The following is a 16,223-nucleotide window of genomic DNA, read 5'->3' as shown; positions in this document are numbered from 1 at the left end:
TAATCATTAGAGAAATGCAAATCAAAACTACAATGAGGTATCACCTCACACCAGTCAGAATGGCCATTATCAAAAGATCTACAAACAATAAATGCTGGAGAGGTTGTGGAGAAAAGTGAACCCTCTTGCATTGTTGGTGGGAATGTAAATTGTTACAGCCACTATGGAGAACAGTATGGAGGTTCCTTAAAAAACTAAAAATAGAGCTACCATACCACCCAGCAATCCTACTACTGGGCATATACCCTGAGAAAACCATAATTCATAAAGAATCATGTACCACAATGTCCATCGCTCTATTTATAATAGAGAAAACAAATACGTATGCTAACACATGTATATGGAATCTAAAAAAAATAGACAGAGAACGGACTTGAGGACATGGGGGGGGAGGGTAAGCTGGGATTAAGTGAGAAAGTGGCATGGACATATATACACTACCAAATGTAAAAAAGATAGCTAGTAGGAAGCAGCCGCTTAGCACCGGGAGATCAGCTCCATGCTTTGTGACCACCTATAGGGGTGGGATAGGGAGGATGGGGGGTAGATGCAAGAGGGAGGAGATTTGGGAATATATGTGGATGTATAGCTGATTCACTTTGTTATAAAGCAGAAACTAACACACCATTGTAAAGCAATTATATTCCAATAAATATGTTAAAAAAAAAAGAAGAATGAACAAGTGTTGTGAAACCATGGGGGAAAAGAAAAATGAGTCATGTACCACAATGTTCATTGCAGCTCTATTTACAATAGCTAGGACATGGAAGCAACCTAAGTGTCCATTGACAGATGAATGGATAAAGATTAAGTGGCACATATATACAGTGGAATATTAGTCATAAAAAGAAACGAATATGAGTTTTTGTAGTGAGGTGGATGGACATAGAGACTCTCATACAGAGTGAAGTAAGTCAGAAAGAGAAAAACAAATACCATATGCCAACACATTTTTATGGAATCTAAAAAAACAATAGTCTGAAGAATCTAAGGGCAGAACAGGAATAAAGACGCAGACATAGAGAATGGACTTGAGGACAAGGGGAGGGCGAAGGGTAAGCTGTGACGAAGTGAGAGAGTGGCATTGACATATATACACTACCAAATGTAAAATAGATAGCTAGTGGGAAGCAGCCACATAGAACAGGGAGATCAGCTCGATGCTTTTTGTTCACCTAGAGGGGTGGGATAGGGAGGGTGAGAAGGATACGCAAGAGAGAGGAGATATGGGGATTTATGTATATGTACTGCTGATTCACTTTGTTATAAAGCAGAAACTAACACATCATAGTAAAGCAATTATACTCCAATAAAGATGTTAACAAAAAAATTAAAGAGAACAATAGAAATTTTCTGATACATGAAGTGCGGTAATATAATAGAAACCATTCTTCTTAGACTCTGAATTATTTTGTTAATACTTAATTGTACACATAATGAAGGATCCTTATGTATCATAGAAGGGACAATGGTAGGGAATGATACAAGCTTTGATAATATAGACATTTTCTCTCCTAATTTCCTTATAGTGCCAACTCTCTTCTAGTGGAACAAATGAATTAATCAAACATAGCTCATTAAGAAAGCATTTGACCATTAAAAAAAGAAATAAAATATACATGCACCCTAATGTTCATTGCAGCACTCTTTACAGTAGCCAAGACATGGAAGCAACCGAAATATCCATTGACAGAGGAGTGAGGAGTGGATAAAGAACATGTGGTATATATATACAATACTCACTCATAAAAAAGAATGAAATAATCCCATTTGCAACAAATGGATTGACCTAGAAATTGCCACACTGAGTGAAGTAAGTCAGACAGAGAAAGACAAATGTCATATAATAATGCTTATATGTGGAATCTAAAAAAAAAGTACAAATGAACTTATTTACAAAACAATAATAGAATCACAGATGTAGAAAACATCTGTGGTTTCGTCCCTGGTTAGCAGGGACGAAAGAGTTGTAGGGATAAATTGGGATATTTAGATTGACATATACACACTATTATATATAAAATAGATAACTAATAAAGACCCACACTACTATATTTAAAATAGATAACTAATAAGGACCCACTGTGTAGCACAGTGAAGTCTACTCTGTAATGACCTATATGGGAAAAGAATCTAAAGCGAGTGGATATATATAACTGATTCACTTTGCTCTACACTTGAAACTAACACAACACTGTAAATCAACTGTATTTCAATGAAAAATTTAGGATTAGGGAAACAACTTAAGTGTCCATCAACATATGAATGGATAAAGAAATTGTGATATATATATGCATACACACACACAGTGGAATAGTACTCTGCCATAAAAAGAGTGAAATTTGCAGCAACATGGATGGACTTGGAGGTCATTATGCTTAGTGAAATAAGTCAGACAGGGAAAGACAAATACTGTATTCCATAGTTATATGTGGAATCTAAAACATAAAACAAACCACTTTTTATAACAAAAAAGAAGCAGTCACATATATAGAGAACAAACTAATGGTTACCAGATGGGGAAGGGGCAATATGGTGGTGAGGGAGTGGGAGGCACAAACTGTTGGGTACAAGATAGCCTCAAGGATGTATTGAACGGCACAGGGAAGGTGGCCAATATTTTGTAATAACTAAATGAAAAGTAACATTTAAAATTGTGTAAAACATTTTTAAATAACTGAAATAAAAAGCTTAGTAAGATTAGAATGTTAGAGTGAATTTGTCTCTTAAAAATTCTCACCCATGCTGAGAAAGTCCAGAAGTCATACCTTTCACCACGACTGTCAGAAAAAATTTGTGAAGAGAGCCCTGGCATTCTTGAAGAGGTCTCTGGGAACTGCAGTCACTAAATTGAGAAACATAAATGCAATGGGAGTAATTAGATACCTGGATGACAGGGCAAAGTAGCAGCACTCAACTGCCAAAAGCAAGGTGGGTGTCATTACCATAATAAACAGCAGTGTCAAAACAGCAATCAGAATTGTCTGACTCACAAAAATCTATGGCATTGGTTAGTTGATCATAATGTTCCTAGAGGTGAAATAGATAGGAAGTCTACTAAATTCTTACTTAGATCTGTATAAGCAGAAAACTTCGAGGTTAAAGAAAACAAAAATCTAACTTGAATCATGAGTCAAAGCCCCTTAATTGTTCCCAGATTTGAGCCAGTTTACAGAGCCAAACCCCTTGAGTGAAAGGGAGGCCAGAACCCCTTGTGGAAGGACTTTGGTCTAAAAATTTATGCTGTTAATCTTTCTCCCTGCCTTCCATAATGTGACTTATGATCTTTTACCAGGGAAATTGTGCATTGGGGGAAAGAAAATAACTGGATCTTTTGAAGACTATGAGACACTGACTCTGAACTGGCACTAAAATGTCACTGGTCCACTAGATTAAGTAGGGACTTTTAGAGGTCAGGTGATCAATGGAGCTTCAGCACAGATTTATCTCACAGTGGGGCCATGGGGGCCTCACACCCATCCTCTAGTTATTTCCCCAATTCTGAAATGTATATTTGGAATAGACATATACAGTAGCTGGGGGGAATCCCTATATTGGTTCCCTGACCTGTACAATGAGGACTATTATGGTGGTAAAGGCCAAATGCAGGATTTGTATGCAGAAAACTACAAAACACTGATGAAAAAATCAAAGACCTGCGCATATTTTACTAGATTTATTTCTAAGTACTGCACTTTTGGGTGATAGTATAAATGTAATTGTTTTACAATATCATATTCCAAATGTTTGTTGTTCGTATATAGAAATACCATTCACTTTTTTATATTGACTCTATATCTTGCAAATTTGCTAAACTCATTTATTAGTTCCAGGAGCTCTTTTGCAGGTACTTTGGGATTTTCTACATGGACAATCCTTGTCAATGAACAGAGAGTTTTATGAAGTAAGTCAGAAAGAGAAAAACAAATATCATATATGAATGCATATATGTAGAATCTAAAAAACTGGTACAGATGAACCTATTTGTAGGGCAGGAATAGAGATGCAGATGTAGAGAATGGACATGTGGATATGGGGGTGAAGGGGAGGGTGGGATGAATTGTGGGATTAGGATTGACATATATACACTACCACGTGTAAAATTGTAGGAACCTGCTGTATAGCACACAGGAGCTCAGCTCAGAGCTCTGTGATGACCTAGATGGCTGGGATGGGGGTTGGGGGAGGTCCAAGAGGGAGGGGATATATGTATACATATAGCTAATTCACTTCGGTGTACAGCAGAAACTAACACAACATTGTAAAGCAATTATACTCTAATTAAAAAAGGAAATCAAAGACCTAAGTAAATGTAGAGATACATCTTGATCATGGATTTGAATACTAATAGTGTTAGGATATTCAGTCCTTCATAGTTTAATCTACAGATTGAGCAAAATCCATCAATATTTTTGTAGATATCAACAAGTCTGTTATAAAATTTGTATAGAAAGACAAAGTAACTAAAATAGTCAAACAAGTGTGTAAAAAGAAAAGAAAAAAATAATAACATTTAAGGAGTCACACTGATTTCTAGACTTATTCTGAAGCTCTATAATCAAAAGACTGGGTTTTTACAAAAAAATGGGAAATATGTGAGGTGATGGATGTGCTAATTGACATGAATGTAGTTAATCACTCCATAATGTATGTGACTATTAGAACATTACATTGGACACCTTTAAAAAATCACATTGCACATGTACCATGCTTTAGTCAATCATATTTTAGTAAGGTTGGGAAAATGAGTTGGTTGCTAGTGAAAAGTTAGAAAACTTGTTCAATGAAACAGTATAGAAATGGCCAAAATAGATGCACACAAATATAATCAATTGATTTTTGAAAAAAGGGACAAAAGCAATTCAATGAAGAATGGAGAGTCTTTTTAACAAATGGTGCTGAAAAACTAGACAACCATATGCAAAAAAAGAAAAAAAAAAGAACCTCAGCACATGTCTTATACCTTAAACAAAAGTTAACTCAAAATGGGTCATAGATCTAAATGTAAAATGTAAAACTCTAAAACTTACAGAAGAAAACACTGGAGAAAATCTACCTTGGTTTTACAAAGAGTTTTAGATATAAAACCAAAAACACAATCCATAAAAGAAAAAAATTAATTGGACTTCATTATAATTAAAAACTTTTGCTCTTTGAAGAACACTTAAAAGAGATGGAAAGGATTAGCCACAAACAGGGAGAAAAATATTTACAAATCACATAGATAAAAACTCTCAAAACTACAATGAGAACACAAAAACCTAGTATTTAAAAAGGCAAATATTCAGACAAGACACTTTACGAAAGAAAATATAACAATGACAAATAAACTTATGAAAAGATATTCACCATTATTAATCATTAGGGAAATACAAAAATTAAGACCACAATGCAGCTGGTCACTGCACACCTATGAATGTGGTTAAAATAAGAAATTCTGACAATACCAAATGCTGATGAGGATGCAGACCGAATGAAACTCTTGTACTTTGCTGGTAGGGATGCAAAATGATAAAGCTACTTTGGAAAACTTCATAAGCTGTTTTTTATGCAGTTAAATATACACTTACCACACAATACAACAACCCCAATCCTATCTATTTATCCAAGTAAAAAAACCCAAAAAACTAATATCCACAAAAAAAACCCCTGCACTCAGATGTTTATAACACCTTTATTCCTAAATGCCAACAACTGGAAATAACTCAAATGCCCATCAAAATGTAAATGAATAAACAAACTGTGATATATCCATATGATGGAATACTACTCAGAAATAAAAGGAATGAACTACTGATTCACATATATCATGAATCAAACTTAAGTATATTTTGCTAAGTGAAAGAAGCCAGACCCCAAATGCTACATAATGTATGATTCTGTTTACAAAGACCTTGTGGAAAAGGTAAAGAATATAGGGACGAGTGGTTGCCAGTGATTGGACGTGAGAGAAGGTGTTGATTACAAAGAGACAATATGAAGAAAATTTTAAAGTTGGTGGAACTGTTCTTTGTGGTACTATGATAATGGACATATTTCATGCATTTGTCAAACTCTTAAAACTGTACACCAAAAAGAAAAAACTTTACTGTATGCAAACTGAAATAAAACAACTAGAATATCAGGAGAACGAAAGATACAGACAGAGACAAATGAATGCAACTATATTACAAATGAATGCCATAAGCACACTGAAAGGGATGGGGAAGAAAATGACTCTGTAATTATTGACTTTGGAAAACTATCTTATCTGATAGTGAGGCTAGAGACAAAGAGAACTGTACACTAACACCAACACTGTATTTAAATTGGTAAGCTGGTAAACTTGTTTCTTACATGGGCATAGATTAGAAATTCTGAAACTACTTTACATGTGGAACAGGTTGAACAAATACTATATTGCAGATAATGGGACCCAGGTTTCTGACTTCTGGATAAGGAAGTAAGAACACAAGAATCAACCTGAACATGTTCCCAATTGTCACAGTGGAAAAAAATTGAACAGTAATATAAATATGGTACTTAGTTACTACCCAGATAATTCAATAAATATCTGAGTCCATACTGTTAATAAATGTTTGAATAAGTAAATAAATGGGAGAGAAAAATACACCTCTCTCAAGAACTATGAAGGATTCAATATTTTGCCCTACTTAATACTGTGACAGATGTTGTTATGCTCATCAGTACAGGTTTTTCTCCTCTTTTTCTGGAGTTTTTAGCTAATTTGCATTTCCTAAATCCCTTCCAGTAAGATTTGGACTTTGAGTTCTGGCCATATGGAATTTTGGTAAAAATTATAGGTACAATTTAAAGACCTACCCCATAAATGGCTAGAACTATGCCATCCAGTATGATTGTCTTTAGCCACATATGGCTATTGAGCACATGGAAAATGGATAGTCTGAATTGAGATGTGCTGTAAGTGCAACATACACGCTAGATTCTGAAGACTTTGTATGAAAATAAATTTAACTATCTCATTAATAATCTTTATATTGATTGTATGTTGAAGTTATAATTTTAGGAGCATGTTGGGTAAAGTGCATTACTAAAATTACTTTTTACGTATTTTCTTTCGCTTTTTAATGTGATAATTGACAAATTTTAAAATACATATGTGTCTGAAGTCAGGAAGCCTGATTCCTCCAGCTCCGTTTTTCTTTCTCAAGTGTTTTCCTGTTTAGTTTGATGTAGTCCCACTTGATTTTTGTTTTTGCTGCTTGTGCTTTGGGTGTCATATCCAAAAAAATCATTGCCAAGACCGATGTCAAGGAAGTTTCTCCCTGTGTTTTCTTCTAGAAATTTTATGGCTTCACGTGTCTCATTTAAGTCATTAATCCATTTTGAGTTAATTTTTATTAATAGTGTAAGATAGGGGTTCATTTTCATTCTTTCGCATGTGAATATCCAGTTTTCCAAGCACAATTTATTGAAGAGACAATCTTTTCTCCATTGAGTATTCTTGGCTCCCTTGCACATATGACTTATCTTAATATTTCTATTAGACAGCACCACTCTAGTAAACTCTTTCTCATTCTTTGTTTGATGGCCAGCTGGATAAGATCTGGCTGAGGATCATGAAGTCAGAGAAAATGGCTAGGTTTGAAGAGATCAAGGTGCTTTGTTCTCTGAATTACCAATTCTAGGAAAGCTGCCTACTGACCAGAAATGCCTGCATTGTACTGTTTCACGTGTAAGAAATTATTTTTTATATTGCACTACTAAGGTTTGGATGGTATTTGTAGAAGAAGTAAGCATATATTAATTAGTACAAATAGTGTGAGAAAGAGTCGAGCAAAATAAAAAGGATTCGGAGCATTGAGACAAGAATTTTAAACGAAGTCCTCAATGTGGCTCTCATTGTGACTATGATGAGTAGAGAAATTAAGATAGTGAAAAAGGACATTAAATGAGAAGGAATGCAAACACAACAGCCTGAATGTAAGAGAACATTTTGTTTGTTCAAGGAGTACCAATGATTCCAGTGTGGAAGGAGCACAGTTAGATGATAGTTTGAACCTTTTGGAACTGCTGATATTCAATGTATTCTGACCTATGAACACAGAAATTTTATATACTTCAGCATCATGGTAGTGAGAGTGGTAGTGTTATCAGAAAGATAACAGAGTAGGGAAAAAAGAGTTGGACCATGTATAGTCTTGTAAGAAACCCTAAGTACTTTGACTTTTCTTATGAGTGAAATGAGGAGCCGTTATAGGTTTTGTCTGATGTATATGATCTGGCTATTAAGAAACAAGATCACGGAGGGCTCACAAGGACCTCCCTTTGCAGAGGGCTGCTGAGGCTTGTCCTCCATCTATGCTTGATACACCAGAAATACATCTACACGTGGAACAACTCCTACAGAACATCTACTGAACGCTGGCAGAAGACCTCAGACCTCAAAAAAGCAAGAAACCCCCACGTACCTGGGTAGGGCAAAAGAAAAAAGAATAAACAGAGACAAAAGGATAGGGACAGGACCTGCACCAGTGGGAGGGAGCTGTGAAGGAGGAAAGGTTTCCACACACTAGCAAGCACCTTCGCGGGCAGAGACTGCGGGTGGTGGAGGGGGAAAGCTTCGGAGCCGCGGAGGAGAGCACAGTAACAGTGGTGCGGGGGGCAAAGTGGAGAGATTCCCGCACAGAGGATCGGTGCTGACCAGCACTCACCAGCCCGAAAGGCTTGTCTGCTCGCCTGCGGGAGCGGGCGGAGCTGGGAGCTGATGCTCCGGCTTCGGTCAGAGCACTGGGAGAAGACTGGGGTTGGCAGCGTGAACACAGCCTGCAAGGGGTTAGTGTGCCACGGCTGGCCGGAAGGGAGTCCGGGGAAAACTCTGGACCCACCGAAGAGGCAAGAAACTTTTTTTTCCCTCTTTGTTTCCTGGTGCGTGAGGAGAGGGGATTAAGAACGCTGCTTAAAGGAGCTCAAGAGACAGGCGCGAGCTGCGGCTAAAAGCGCGGACCCCAGAGACAGGTATGAGACGCTAAGGCTGCTGATGCCGCCACCAAGAAGCCCATGTGCGAGCACAGGTCACTATCCACACCTCCCCGCCCGGGAGCCTGTGCAGCACGCCACTGCCAGGGTCCCGTGAACCAGGTACAACTCCCCAGGGAGAACGCACACTGCGCCTGAGGCTGGTGCAACGTCACGCCGGCCTCTGCCGCCGCAGGCTCGCCCCACATTCCGTGCCCCTCCCTACCCCAGGCCTGAGTGAGCCAGAGCCCCCGAATCAGCTGCTCCTTTAACCCCGTCCTGTTTGAACGAAACACAGACATCCTCCAGCGACCTACACGCAGAGGCGGGGCCAAATCCAAAGCTGAGCCCCTGGGAGCTGTGAGAACAAAGAAGAGAAAGGGAAATCTCTCCCAGCAGCCTCAAAAGCAGCGGATTAAAGCTTCACAATCAATCTGAAGTACCCTGCATCTGTGGAATGTATGAATAGACAACGAATCATCCCAAATTGAGGAGGTGGACTTTGAGAGCAAGATTTATGATTTTTTCCCCTTATCCTTTTTTTGTGAGTGTGTATGTGTATGCTTCTGTGTGAGATTTTGTCTGTATAGCTTTGCTTCCACCAATTGTCCGAGAGTGCTATCCGTCCGTTTTTTTACTTTAATCAAAGAAAGAAAACTACAGGCCAATATCACTGATGAACATAGATGCAAAAATCCTCAACAAAATACTAGCAAACAGAATCCAACAGCACATTAAAAGGATCATACACCATGATCAAGTGGGATTTATTCCAGAAATGCAAGGATTCTTCAATATACGCAAATCTATCAATGTGATAAACCATATTAACAAATTGAAGGAGAAAAACCATATGATCATCTCAATAGATGCAGAGAAAGCTTTTGACAAAATTCAACACTGATTTATGATAAAAACCCTGCAGAAAGTAGGCATAGAGGGAACTTTCCTCAACATAATAAAGGCCATATATGACAAGCCCACAGCAAACATCATCCTCAATGGTGAAAAACTGAAAGAATTTCCACTAAGATCAGGAACAAGACAAGGTTGCCCACTCTCACCACTCTTACTCAACATAGTTTTGGAAGTTTTAGCCACAGCAATCAGAGAAGAAAAGGAAATAAAAGGAATCCAAATCGGAAAAGAAGAAGTAAAGCTGTCACTGTTTGCAGATGACATGATCCTATACATAGAGAATCCTAAAGATGCTACCAGAAAACTACTAGAGGTAATCAATGAATTTGGTAAAGTGGCAGGATACAAAATTAATGCACAGAAATCTCTGGCATTCCTATATACTAATGATGAAAAATCTGAAAGTGAAATCAGGAAAACACTCCCATTTACCATTGCAACAAAAAGAATAAAATACCTAGGAATAAACCTACCTAAGGAGACAAAAGACCTGTATGCAGAAAATTATAAGACACTGATGAAAGAAATTAAAGATGATACAAATAGATGGAGAGATATACCATGTTCTTGGATTGGAAGAATCAACATTGTGAAAATGACTCTACGACCCAAAGCAATCTATAGATTCAATGCAATCCCTATCAAACTACCACTGGCATTTTTCACAGAACAAGAACAAAAAATTTCACAATTTGTATGGAAACACAAAAGACCCCGAATAGCCAAAGCAATCTTGAGAACGAAAAAAGGAGCTGGAGGAATCAGGCTCCCTGATGTCAGACTGTACTACAAAGCTACAGTAATCAAGACAGTATGGTACTGGCACAAAAACAGAAATATAGATCAATGGAACAGGATAGAAAGCCCAGAGATAAACCCATGCACATATGGACACGTTATCTTTGATAAAGGAGGCAGGAATGTACAGTGGAGAAAGGACAGCTTCTTCGATAAGTGGTGCTGGGAAAACTGGACAGGTACATATAAAAGTATGAGATTAGATCACTCATTAACACCATACACAAAAATAAGTTCAAAATGGATTAAAGACCTAAATGTAAGGCCAGAAACTATCAAACTCTTAGAGGAAAACATAGGCAGAACACTCTATGACATAAATCACAGCAAGATCCTTTCTGACCCACCTCCTAGAGTAATGGAAATAAAAACAAAAATAAACAAATGGGACCTAATGAAACTTCAAAGCTTTTGCACAGCAAAGGAAACCATAAACAAGACCAAAAGACAACCCTCAGAATGGGAGAAAATATTTGCAAATGAAGCAAATGACAAAGGATTAATCTCCAAAATTTACAAGCAGCTCATGCAGCTCAATAACAAAAAAGCAAACAACCCAATCCAAAAATAGGCAGAAGACCTAAATAGATATTTCTCCAAAGAAGATATACAGACTGCCAACAAACACATGAAAGAATGCTCAACATCATTAATCATTAGAGAAATGCAAATCAAAACTACAATGAGATATCATCTCACACCAGTCAGAATGGCCATCATCAAAAAATCTAGAAACAATAAATGCTAGAGAGGGTGTGGAGAAAAGGGAACACTCTTGCACTGCTGGTGGGAATGTGAATGGGTTCAGCCACTATGGAGAACAGTATGGAGGTTCCTTAAAAAGCTACAAATAGAACTACCATATGACCCAGCAATCCCACTACTGGGCATATACCCTGAGAAAACCATAATTTAAAAAGAGTCATGTACCAAAATGTTCATTGCAGCTCTATTTACAGTAGCCCAGAGATGGAAACAACCTAAGTGCCCATCATCGGATGCATGGATAAAGAAGATGTGGCACATATATACAATGGAATATTACTCAGCCATATAAAGAAACGAAATTGAGCTATTTGTAATGAGATGGATAGACCTAGAGTCTGTCATACAGAGTGAAGTAAGTCAGAAAGAAAAAGACAAATACCGTATGCTAACACATATATATGGAATTTAAGAAAAAAAAATGTCATGAAGAACCTAGTGGTAAGGCAGGAATAAAGATGGAGACCTACTAGAGAACAGACTTGAGGTTATGGGGAGGGGCAAGGGTGAGCTGTGACAGGGTTATAGAGGGTCATGGACATATACACACTAACAAACGTAGTAAGGTAGACAGCTAGTGGGAAGCAGCCGCATGGCACAGGGGTATTGGCTCGGTGCTTTGTGACAGCCTGGAGGGGTGGGATAGGGAGGGTGGGAGGGAGGGAGACGCAAGAGGGAAGACATATGGGAACATATGTATATGTATAACTGATTCACTTTGTTATAAAGCAGAAACTAACACACCATTGTAAAGCAATTATACCCCAATAAAGATGTTAAAATAAATAAATAAAAATATTCTCCCTAAAAAAAAAATAAATAAATAAATAAAAACAAAATATTGAGTAATAAAAGCAAGATGCAGAAAAATAACATACACATGTTTAAACTTATGTTCAGAATAAAGCTGAACCAAGTTAGATTACAAGACTTATCAGAGTTCTATTTCAGGCTTGCTTAAAAGGTCTTTTTAAAAAAAAAAACAAACATTTTCTTGAATATATGTGAGTGGACATATACATACACTTTAAAAAGGAATTGCTAAATAAGGTTGTTTAAGGACATGATTGGTTAGTTTTACAAAGTGTAGAGATGTCATATTCTTATCAGTTGCACAGTATATATATATACCTGGGTCATAAGGACTCAGAGCCACCTTCCAGAAATATCAGGTGTGGTCCATTGAAAGAGAATGATTCTCTTTCCCTCACAGTATAGAGTAATTAATTATCCTTCATAATGAAATTTTTAAAAATAATTATGGAAAACAAAATGAATAATATCCATTTGTAAATAATATATGTATGAATATAAATATAAAGAGGGTTAGGATATGCAAAATTTGAATGATGATTGTTAGCGTTAGAGAGGAGGAAGGGAATAGGATCAGGGTTATAGAATAAAGGATTACATTTTATTGATAATATTTTATTTTAAAATGCTTCAATAAAAACAAGTAAAACTTTTAATGGAGAGTATTTAGTACTTGTAATATTGCTGTATACACTGTATTTTCAAAATACCATAAAAATGATGCTACAAAGAATTATTAAGACCTGAGTTTGCAAAATGACCACAGATTTCTAAGAGATTTTAGAAAAAAGGTTAGGGAAATAATGAGTGTTCATATTTTGCTTGAAGCCCTACGGAATGAGATTTACAGTGGATTTAGGGTGGATTATTTTCTTCAAGTGAATTTTCTGAATTTTACAGTGTCCACATTGTGCATGCAATTCTTTTGCAATCTGTGAAAAAGAAAAAAGAAGAAAAGGAATAAAAAATCTTCAAGAAGTAAAGTCTGAAAATGACCAGACAGTAAAAATTACTTGGATTGTGTCAAGATGGCAGACGAAGCACAAGCGCATTTCTCCTGTCCTACCTCAAATCCCTTTAAATGGCAGGAAAGGCAGGTTTCCGTATATAGAGAATAACATCCGAAGGGCACAGGGGGAAAAGAAAAGGGGAATTCTTGGAAGATGGAAAGCAGATGGGGCAGGGACACTGAGGTGGGGGTGGGGTAGGGGTGGGGAAAACGGGGGCCCTGAACTTGAGAGTGGGGGCAAAGCAGTCGGGGTGGGGAGTTGTGGGCAAGGAAAGGCGGCTCCAGATTTTGGAAAGGGGGTGGGGGCGGGAGATAGAAACTCCTCCCAGACCCAGGGCAGAGGTGGGCTTGAGAGTGGCGGGGGCGGGGAGGGTGGCAGTGTTTGGCAGGAAGGGGAGGCCTCTCTCCTGGCAGGAAGCTGCGCGACGGTGGTAAGAGGGAGGAGACTGCGGCTGCGGCAGCGGCTTCTGGGATCCCGATGTGGCAGAGGGGCCGTCACCGCCAACAAGGAGGTGGAGGGCCCGCGAGCCCGGTGTTGGAGACACTGCTGCCATCCTTTTCTCCTGGCCTGCTGTCCTCCTAGACACGCTCGTCGCCTAAGGATCCTCCCCTCCCAGCTCTTGCAAACTCCGAACTCGTCGCCTGCTGATTCTCTTTCACCACGGGTTCACAGCGGAGGCAGCAGTGAGGTGTCCGATTTGGACACGTGAGGCCTGCGATCCCCGGAATTGGGGAGGTGGGCGCTGGACTAGAGAATCGGAGGATGAGGGTTGGTGGATGCCAGGAGGGAAGATTGGGGTGTGTGCTGGGACAGGAGATGAGGAAGACTGACAAGGGTGATTTGGGGACGGGAGGGTGGGGGTAGGGGGAGCCAAAGAGCACCTGGATGGTATACAAAGGTGGCCCCAGAAAGAGAAATAGATTTGTTCTGGGCACCCAACAACAAAATGGAGATGACCAGGAAGAGATACGAAGGAGAGGTGAACAACAAGCAGAAGCCATGGGGATGGGAGGCAAAACAGATGAAGAGCAGACGACAATGAGCAGGGGAAAAGGAGACTATGTAAGTGCAAATGGAGAGACAGGGTGGGAGCTAATAAACGGTGAACATCTGTGCCTGGTGTGGGGACCGCAGTATGCTAACAGGATAAGGCATTAGCCAAAGGAGCCTGCTCCCTCATGCTGGGGCCTCAACCACCAAAACCATCACCACTCCAACCCTCCAGCACAGCCAAATAAGTTTGGAGGGAGGACAATGTTGGCAAGCATCGAATAGCATTTTGATAGCCAGCATCCCTGCTGCACACATGAATAACTTGGGCTGTAATACATATACCTGGTGCCCAGGGAATTTGCAATGCAGAGAAAAAAACCTCACACTATAGTACACTAAATGTTTCTCCCTAGCCTCTTCCTCCCCCTGCAGGTATGAAGACCCCTCACAAAAAGGCAGCTGCAGGGCAGCAAACCAGGGAAATTGTCGATGGCCACAAAGGGTCTGAAAGTATGAGGAAGAAAAAGACTTCTCAAAAGAAGCAGAGAGGCAGACCTTCCTCCCAGCCCCACAGGAAAATCGTGGGCTGCAGAATTTCACACGGATGGAAGGAAGGCGATGAGCCCATCACCCAGTGGAAAGGAACCGTTCTGGATCAGGTGCCTATAAATCCTTCTCTTTATCTGGTGAAATATGATGGAATTGACTGTGTCTACGGACTGGAACTTCACAGAGATGAAAGGATTTTAAAGCTTAAAATCCTTCCTGATAAGGTGCCATTATCTCGACTCAGAGATGTGCACCTTGCAAACACCATAATTGGTAAAGCTGTGGAACATATGTTTGAGGGTGAGCATGGTTCTAAGGATGAATGGAGAGGAATGGTCTTGGCCCAAGCACCTATCATGAAAGCCTGGTTTTATATTACCTATGAGAAAGATCCTGTCTTGTACATGTACCAGCTTCTAGATGATTATAAAGAAGGAGACCTCCGTATCATGCCAGAGTCCGGTGAGTCTCCTCCAGCAGAGAGGGAGCCAGGAGGAGTTGTAGATGGCCTGATAGGTAAACATGTGGAATATACCAAAGAAGATGGCTCCAAACGGATCGGCATGGTCATTCACCAAGTGGAAGCCAAACCCTCTGTGTATTTCATCAAGTTTGATGATGATTTCCATATCTATGTCTATGATTTGGTGAAAAAGTCCTAACTGTTAGGGTAAACTTTGCCACATTTGTGAAAACAAATGTGTACTTTGTAGACATGCAAAATAATGTTACTTTTCAGTGTATTGAAAGCTTTAAGGTCCCTGTTAATCTGACATCTTTGCCAGCATAACTGTTGTTTTCTCCTGAAAAATACAAATTTATGTGGCCATGACACGCTGTGTGTAAGGAATTTGTCATGTTGAAACGTTTGGGTGTGTTTGGTGGATGGGGCATGAAAGGAAGGAACAGCTGTAAATTCAGACTGTGAATAAAGATCAGCTAGTATCATAATCAGTCATCTAAAAATGGAATAGGACTTAGCTGGTCTGGTCTAGGGAGGGAGGAGGAGAAGGAGCTAGAGATGAGCTGTGGGGGAAGGGAGAAGGGGAGGTGGCTGCTTAGCAGGAGGTGGGGAGGGGTCAAAAATGGAGAGGCTCCCTAGCGGGCGGGATGACCTAAGAGGGGGAGGCACACAACTGGGAGGGGGTGAAGAATAACAGAGGGAGAGTGAGATCTTGAGACTTAGAGGAAAACAGACAGAATAAATTGAGTAGAGAGGGACACAAGGACGTTTAGAAGAGATCCAGAGCAAGGGAGAGAAAGATGAAGTTGGCAGAGATCTGGGGAGAGGCTAAAAGGATACTCAAATGGAGTTCTATGCATGAGTGAGGGGCCAGAAGGGGAGGGACATCGAGGAAAGAGGAATTCTAAGATGAAAGACTGACAGAGGGAGTGAGA

The 16,223-nt window shown here is 39.3% G+C and overlaps 1 protein-coding gene across 1 annotated transcript; it reads left to right on the top strand.

Moving 5' to 3' along the window:
* Positions 1-14,370: 14,370 nt before the first annotated feature.
* Positions 14,371-15,530, top strand: LOC307179954 (spindlin-2). Its single transcript, XM_079909844.1, has one exon. It carries the CDS (start codon positions 14,711-14,713, stop codon positions 15,485-15,487), a length of 777 nt encoding a protein of 258 aa, XP_079765970.1. The 5' UTR covers positions 14,371-14,710; the 3' UTR covers positions 15,488-15,530.
* The last annotated feature ends 693 nt before the right edge of the window (positions 15,531-16,223 follow it).

The sequence above is a fragment of the Stenella coeruleoalba genome (assembly GCF_951394435.1).
Source record: "Stenella coeruleoalba genome assembly, chromosome: X".
Lineage (NCBI taxonomy): Eukaryota > Metazoa > Chordata > Mammalia > Artiodactyla > Delphinidae > Stenella > Stenella coeruleoalba.
This window is presented reverse-complemented; position numbering and strand designations above follow the sequence as displayed.

What these genes read in the sequence shown, in the direction of transcription:
- LOC307179954 (XM_079909844.1), top strand. Translation starts at nt 14,711, where the DNA reads ATGAAGACCCCTCACAAAAAGGCAGCTGCAGGGCAGCAAACCAGGGAA.